The sequence below is a fragment of the Austrofundulus limnaeus genome, unplaced genomic scaffold (assembly GCF_001266775.1).
Source record: "Austrofundulus limnaeus strain Quisiro unplaced genomic scaffold, Austrofundulus_limnaeus-1.0 Scaffold458, whole genome shotgun sequence".
Lineage (NCBI taxonomy): Eukaryota > Metazoa > Chordata > Actinopteri > Cyprinodontiformes > Rivulidae > Austrofundulus > Austrofundulus limnaeus.
The window spans coordinates 297,273-305,652 of NW_013952860.1; the positions used below are offsets into that span (position 1 = coordinate 297,273).

Sequence of the window (8,380 nt, forward strand, 5' to 3'; positions counted from 1 at the left end):
AGGCTCTTTTTTGTAAAACAAAAATCTGATTTGTAATTGTTTTACATGCTTTACCCCAGATTTAAATACAGTAAATTAAATGTGGAACAATGATTGAATTGTACAACACAAGCAGAGCCTCGTCATTGAATAACTCCCTGACTTTATACAGTACTCCTGTAGATTTAGATACTTTTGTTCTTTAATATTGTATGTGAGGTCTCCATGTCAGCTTGTCATCAATAACGACACCCAGAAATTTCACCTCACTGACTTTACAGATCTCAATACTGTTTACTTTAAATGAGATATCAACAGTTGTCTTCCTGTTACTAAATATCATGTAATTTGTTTTATCCAAATTTAATGATAGTGTGTTTTTTATTTTCTCATATTCTTTCTGTACATCTCAAACATTTTTTCTGTATCTTTACCTAAACAAAATAAAATATATCGTCAGCAAATAAAACACCTTTGAAAAGTCTTCACACATTCACTAAGTCATCTACATATAAAATAAATAACTTAGGTCCCAGTACAGAGCCTTGAGGGACTCCACATGTGATATTACCAAGTTTAGATCTTACGCCATTTATTTGTACAAAGTGTTTCCTATCTTTCAAATAACTAGACACCCATTTTAGTGCCGACCCTCTAATACCATATTTACTTAATTTTTCAAGAAGAATACTGTGATCAATTGTGTCAAATGCTTTCTTTAAATCTACATAAATTCTCAATACTGTTTTTGATCGATAGCTGTTGTTATTTGTTCAATAAATTCCATAAGAGCCATTGATGTGGAATTTTTAGCTCTAAACCCAAACTGACTACTGCTTAAGATATTGTGCTTTTCGATAAATTGATCCAATCTGGTGACAAATAATTTCTCTAAAATTTTTGAAAACTGTGGTAGCAAGGATATTGGTCTGTAATTTTTGAACACAAGTTTCTCACTATTTTTAAAAAGAGGAATTACCTTGGCTGTTTTCATTTTAACAGGAACCAGTTGAAAATGATAAATTACAGATATATGTAAATGGTTCAATCACATAATTCATTGTATCTTTTACAATCATCATGTCCATGTCCACMCAGTCTTTTGATCTTTTGTCTGCAAGATTTTTTACAATATTCATGATTTCTTCTTTTGTCAGTTCCATCAAGGRAAATACTGTTTGTACAACCCATAACTGTGTGACTCACAATTTATCTACTTTTGGTGTTTTTGCTGCAAGACTTGGGCCAACATTTACAAAATAATTATTAAATCCATCCACAATTTCATTCTGGTGGTGAATTTCATYATCCTTTACAAAATACTGTGGAGAACTTGATTTTATTTTGTGATTTTACAAAAATCTATTCATTATTTGCCATGTTTCCCCTCATATTACCATTACTTTTGTCTAATAAGTCACTATAATAATCCTTTCTTGTGTTTTCTTATAATCCAAACCAACTTGTTTTTAWATTTCTTTTAGCTTCTAGCTACTGATTTGGTGCTGTTATTTTTCCTACTGTATTGCTAGCTTCAGAATGTAGCTATTTATTTGTTCATTTTAATTCAGCTTTGCGTATTTTAGCTTTGATTTTGCTAAGCTTAGCTTCCTGTTATGGTTATGCTGATCTTCAGCTTTAAAAGTTGCTGATTTTAGGTTTTAGCTCCAGTTTAGCTCATTTTTATCTTTTAGCTCCAGTTTTGCTGAGTTGAGCTTTGCTGTGGTTTTAACCAAAGACTTTAGGTTTTAGATGTGTTTTTATTAGTTTTTAGCTGCGGCTGCATTTTAGCTACAGGCTAATGCTTGTTTTAGCTTTAAAACTCGTTTTTAGGTTTCTTTTAATATAATATCATTTTATTTCTGAACTCTTTCTTTACTCTTAACAAATGTTAGTTTGTTGGTTTTTTTTTCCTGTGTATTTTAGCTGGAGTATTTTAGCTACAGTTTTGCTAAGTTTAGCTTCCTGTTATGCTTTAACTGATTTCAGGCTTTAGGTGCAGTTCAGCTTCAGCAGCTTTCCTTCTGTGTTTTTGCAGAAAATGTAATTGTTTTTTTAAGTTTCTTTGATGATTCAAATAAAATCTGAGCCAAACTGTGGACTTTCAGAGGGTTTAAAGGGTTTTATTTGCCCTTCAGCTGATGGTCTTTTTTCAGTCCAGTAAGCATTTTCAGAGTTTTCTGGTTGCTAAGCTGCTTCGCTCAGATTGTTGAGCGTAAAAAACAAACAAAGCAGTGGCTAAATGAACGACCCACTGCTGGCTCTGCGAGCTGCAAACATCTTGAGAAGAAAAAAAACCTGATCTGAATTTCACCTGGAGGTGTTTTCCTCCTGACACTCTTCTGCAGAAACTGTTTGTTCCAGTTCCTTCATGCAATTCTGCAAAAAATACCGAAGATGTCAGGATGTCAGGCAGGGTTTGACAGACATGAAGGAGTGTCTTCTTTATTTGGTCAACTTCAGCTGAACTGGTTTAGATGAGCAGCATTTTGTCACCCACCCTGATCAGACTGTTGAGAACAGCAGCCTGTAGTTTGTCCTCCACATGACTGTGTGTGTGGTTGTGTGTGTGTGGTTGTGTGTGCTGCACCTGTCTGACTATCAGCTGACACACACCTGTACCACATGAGTCAGGCACACAAACACAGACAGAGCCTGCTGCTGTCCTCGTTCACTCTGCGTGTTTTTCCAAACACCAGGGAGTCGAGGGTGTCTTGTTTAGACACGGGAGGCATTCGAGTCATTTCGCCAAGTGCCTGAAGGAGGTGTCGGCGCTGGGAGCGTACAGCCGCAAGGGGCCGAAAGGGAGTTTAATGACACAAAGAACTTTGAACCTAAAACACGCCAAAAACACACACCACTCGTTCTTCTCTAAAACCCAACAGGAAGTTCAGACAAGTTTGATTATTTTAATAAAATGTGTAAAAAAATGAGTTAAACGAGTCGTTCTGAAAACACAAAAATTAAGTAGTTTAATGATTCTACAGTGATATGTTGGAGATATAAATAAAAAAAAAACCTTCCTTGCAGATTTGAGCTTTTTTTTTTTGAGTCCAGATAGTCAATTGTTAYGACCCGGCTCAGCCAGGAAAAGTGGACGTAACATTTAAACCAGGTGGAAATTGGTTTAAAGTTGAAAAAGTGATTTATTGTTGCCAGTGAACAAAATGAATCACTTTTTCATCTTTAAACCAATTTCCACCTGGTTTAAATGTTACCGTCCYTTTTCCTGGCTGAACTGGGTCGTAACATTAATGGGGGCTCGTCCGGGATCTTAATAGGATCCCCTGTGACTAAAATGGATAATTGTTTAGACAGTTAGTTGAGTGACAGAGGTCTGTGAGCCTCAGGCCATAACATCAATGAASAAAATATTTACATTTTAATGCATAAACTGTTCAAGAAGTTAAAAAATTGATGCAACAATTTTTGAAAAGTTAGACTAAAATGATCACAAGTGTTAAATTATCTGTATGATTCAAGATGMCAGAGGTAATTAGCTACATGACAACATATTGTGCAACTGTTCTCACAAGGATGACTGACTTATGAAGAAATGTGCTGTGCTAGTTTTGTTTTTAGTTTATTTTACTGGGTTTTCACGTTTTTTTTTAATGTTAATTTCTACTCATGAGTGGTAAAATCGTTTTTGTTTCTTCTTTTCCAGGAGCAGAGACCTGCCTCCTCGTAGCCATGAGCTCACCGGCTTCCTTTGGCAGCAACATGCTGTGTGAGTTCCCACAAACCTTTCATTTGTCTTGTCGGCTCAGCTGCTGTTTGCGATGACGGTGATTACATCYTGAGCTAATTATATGTGTTTTTATGTCGTTCGTTCTCAGTTCAGACCATAAACGATGACCTGAACGCATCGCTGGCCACAGCGGATGAGTTATCCAAAGAGTTCAGTTCCTTGATGCAGGAGGCGTCTTCCAGCAACAACAACAAACCTTCTGGCTCTCAGGTGCTCATGGATCCACTGAGATCCACCCACAGGACTTGTTCTGCATCTTTAAATCGATTTCCTTCAGACATGACAGCTCATGTTCACACCCYGCCTCTTTTAGCATCTCTAGCATGTTCGAAGCATCATGCTTTTGCAGTAAAACCTTTTCATTTTCCATTGCCTGATTGCTAAAGCTAACATGAGCCTCAGGGKAGTTATTCATATTTTTAGCTAAACTGATTTCTAGTAAACTAAAGAAAATGTTTATCAATTATTGCAGACCAAACTATTTGGACAAGATGATAATAAAAAAATGCGATTAACAAACTGCTTTTAGCAAAACAAAACAGAGCTAGATGATCTCTTTACATCAGGGCTCAGAAGTTCCTAAAAATGAATCTCAGATCTTTATTTTTATCAGCTGGAAAAGCATTTCATAACTAACTAGAGAATTAGCATTCTCTGTGACAACGCAGCCTACTGCTGAAAGATTTTTACAGAAAAAAAGGAAAGATGCACAAAAATGTTTTATATTTGATGTAAACTAGCCAATTCATTGTGGCCAGTGAACAAAATAAATCACTTTTTCATCTTTAAAACAATTTCCACCTGGTTTTAATGTTACCTCCCTTTTTACTGGCTGAGTTGGGTCGTCACATTAATGGGGGCTCGTCCGGGATCTCAATAGGATCCTGTGACTGAAGTGGTTAACTGTTTAGACAGTTAGAGTGACGGACTTCTGTGAGCCTCAGGCCATAACATCAATGAACAAAATATTTACATTTTAATGCATAAACTGTTCAAGAAGTTTAAAATTTGATGCAACAATCTTAGAAAGTTTAGACTAAAATTATCACAACTATTAATTCTCTGTATGCAAGATTCCAGAGGTAACACTTTTTCATCTTTAAACCAATGTTTTTAATTTGATGTAAACTAGCCAAAAATGCTAAAATTAGCAGAAAAGTAGCTTGAAAACCTGTATCTAGTACAAATAAGTACGGTAAGTATATGTATGCTGAATTACGCAGTAAGAGGCTGAAATTATCACAAAATGGTGAATTTAGCTGACAAAAGATAAAATTAGCTGAAAAGTAGCTGAAAGGTGGAAAGTGTAATGAAACTTAAGCTGTTTTAAAAGGTTGTAAAGATGTTGAAAATGGCTCCATTTCCAATRAAAACAAAAATGGCAAAAAGCTAAATATTTCATAAAGTATGGATTGCTGAAGTTGCTGAAAAATCATAGCCAAAATGTCCAGAAGTCGCTAACTGTTTTAGAATCTTGACATCTGTCTAGTTCAGTCTGAAAATCATCAAAGTGTCAGATTATGGATTCTGAGTTTGTCTCCTCAGACCAGCTCAAATACCTTGAGGAACCAGTCTCAGTCCCTTGGGTCTCCCAGCCTGTCCAGCACCAGGTTGTCTTCAGGATCCAGCTCCAAACCGTTCTCGTCCAACCAGACCTACTACAGTTCCATCGACTCCGGCCTCTCCAGCAGTGGCGGCATAAATCTCMCGTCCCCACCTGTTGCCTCGTTCGGGTCTTCGGGTCTGTCCAGCTCCACRCTGTCCTCTGGACGGTCCTCCAAYGGCAGTCCTAGCTACAAACCCTTCTCCCCGAGTCAGACCTACTTCAACCCCATCGAATCATGCCTGCCCAGCAGCAGAACCGCATCGTCCCCGCCCATCTCCTCCATCAGTCCGCACTCGTCCCCGAAGATGCAGAGGTCCCCGCGTCCTCAGCAACGATCCAACGACAACTTCTCCTTCTCCTCGCGGTCCGACTCCCCGTCTTATTTTGAAAGGAGCCCGCAAGTCTTGATCGGTTACAARGAGAGGACGAATTCCCCGAGCCGAAAGGACCATTCACCTCGCTCCTCTTCCCCCCACACCCTGAGTCCGAACGAAAGCAGCATGATGGGCCTCAGGTCCCCTCGACACGACAAGGGTCTCTCGCCGCTGACGTTCAAACTGTATTCCAGCACCGTGCCCCGAAATCTTTACGGCTCGGGACAAACTGGTGAGTTTCTTCTTCTCCAGCTGGAAAAATGTTTTAAATKAAGTTTAAATAAAAACTTTCCTGTTGTTGAATCTTTAAGATGAGAACATGAAACGACAAAAAAGTCCCAACAAGTGGAACGAAAGCGATCTGGACGCGACCTACGAGAGGAAGCCTCATCACAGCTACGACAGTCGGTTGATTCTTCTTGTTTTTTAATTTCCAGCTTTTAYGTTAAATGCACTCACTTTCTGCAACATTCTTGTCCCTCGACCCTTCACTCTCCCGCTGCAGAGACGGAGTGGCTGCGGTCGCCTGCGCCGGGCGGCARCTGGCGGGAATCCAACCTGGACGGCCCCCCGTTTGCCCCCAACCCTAAGAAGGTGGGCGTGGCCATGCTTTATTTTTAGAAGTTAAATCAAGACACGACTGTTGAGTCGACACACGGGAGGCGACAATCACTCGCCATCCTCCAGCCAAGCAACCRGCGAAAATCGTGCATGTGAAATTTCGCGCTCGTACACGTAGACGTGCACACGCGAGCTCGCGACGCGACATATGAAAGTTGGAAAATGTTAAACTTTTGTTGCTGTCGCTTGGCGCTACAACCAATCAGCGAGGGTTTCACTGACTGACCAATGAGAAGAGAATATAAATATTAAATAAATAATAATAATAAATAAACACGGAATAGTTTAAATTCACGCTCTTATTTTGAAATGAGCTGTTCTTGTTCCTGTAGCCTACCCAGAATGCTTTGCTTTAGTTTTTTTCAACAAAAAGTTTAAAACTACTAATATATCTGCATGTTTTCTTACTGAAGTTCTGCCATAAACATAAGAAAATGACCAAGAAGCAGCAGAACTAGCAATCCACGTCTATTTTTTGTTTTACAACTATGATTTAAAAGTCTGTTTCTACGAATCACCTCCCCATTCTGCACCGACATGTGCCAACCTGTCCAAGAAAACGATCTTACCACTACATGGTATAAAGTGTGGATTTTTCTCTTGCCTGAAAGTTTTCTGGTAAGCAGAGATAATCTTGCGCTTTATGTTTAGCTTCTGCTAAGTTTTATCGACCATATGTGCTTTTGAACTTGCAGACCTAAATAAATTGACTAGTGCTTTAGAAATTGCGCAACTAAAATTTACATTAGCACTACCCACCACTGATCATTAGCTTTGCAAAATTTGTTTAGTTTACACGTTCGTAATGCGCCCCCACCCTTTTTTTGCGAACCACCAATAACTTTTACAAGTAGCAGTAGAAGAACCACTCAAATTTCGTGAAGACAAGCGACCTGAGAGCGTGATTCGCAACGCTGCCGTCGCTATCGCGTCCCGTGTGTTGGATTTCACCCTGGTTGCGATGACAGCCGTTAATCGCTGTTGTTTGTCACTCCCCGTGTGTCGAGCCCTTTATTCTACTAATTTATTTATTTATTTTTACTTTCAGGATCTTCGCTTGCTCCCGCAGCAGGGCTCCTACAGCTCCCTGCCTCGGAACGCCCGCATCGCGGTCCCGCCGGACGTTTCGTCCCAAGCCCAGTTCCACAGAGAAATGAAAAACACCCCGTACTACTCKCAGCCCCTGTCCCGCATTTCTGTCCCTCCCACTTCCTCTCCGTTTCCCCAACGGAAGGCCCTGCCACTCTCGGTCATCCTGCGCCTCCAGAACCCCTACTTYGGGGCGATGACGTCACACCCCTCGACGGTTTTAGGAGAAGAAAGAGACTTTCCACCGTACCAGCCTCCTGTGCCCATCCTGCAGGAGTTCTTCCACCAACCTGATTTCCAGCCACAGCAGCAGCCGCCCGTGTACAGTGACGGTAAAACACGTCTGGATGATAAAAATTTAGTTTCTGCAGAGTCTTTGCTGTAAATTTTTTTTAGATTTTATTTATACAGGGTTCCCACGTGTCCTTGAAATCCTTGAAAGTTTGTGAATTTGAAAAAATATATATTTCAAGGCCCTGGAAAGTTTGTGAAAACAGCCAAAAATTACACTTGTCCTTGAAAGTCCTTGAATGTTTTTAGGGATTGAAGTTCTCTTTTCACACTTTTCATCATCTGTAAAAAATAAATTATAATAATAAAGTAAAAATAAAAACATATCTGCGGTGGATAACTCAGGATTACTGTAAACTGACGTGGCTTTCAACAAATAACCTGAGCCATGGTCATAGTTTTATCCAATCAGAGCAGAGTAGGGCGGGTCTTTCTGAGCCCAGGTGAAGCAGCACAGCTCCTCCTGTCCTCACTGAGTGTCTGGACATGTCCTCCTCCCAAACTGAGCTGCTGAACCTCCCAGGACATAATTACATGTCCTGGATTGTAGATCTGAATGTGGTGTAAACATTTAATCCACTTTCTTTCATTGTTTCTGACTCAACAMCTTCTGTTGTTCAGTTTTTCATTGTCTTTACATGATATTAAACCTGTTTATTGGTAACGTTC

General features: G+C 39.7%; 1 protein-coding gene across 1 annotated transcript in view; it reads left to right on the forward strand.

The window, feature by feature from the left end:
- The window catches only part of ppp1r13l (protein phosphatase 1, regulatory subunit 13 like), a 25,470-nt gene that overhangs the window by 9,444 nt on the left and 7,646 nt on the right, over positions 1 to 8,380 (forward strand). Inside the window, exons 2-7 of the mRNA XM_014025147.1 lie at positions 3,647 to 3,709; positions 3,819 to 3,940; positions 5,276 to 5,942; positions 6,022 to 6,114; positions 6,216 to 6,304; positions 7,380 to 7,752. Of these exons, the coding sequence (XP_013880601.1) occupies positions 3,673 to 3,709; positions 3,819 to 3,940; positions 5,276 to 5,942; positions 6,022 to 6,114; positions 6,216 to 6,304; positions 7,380 to 7,752 (1,381 nt within the window). The 5' untranslated portion in view covers positions 3,647 to 3,672. The remainder of the gene's footprint in view (positions 1 to 3,646; positions 3,710 to 3,818; positions 3,941 to 5,275; positions 5,943 to 6,021; positions 6,115 to 6,215; positions 6,305 to 7,379; positions 7,753 to 8,380) is intronic.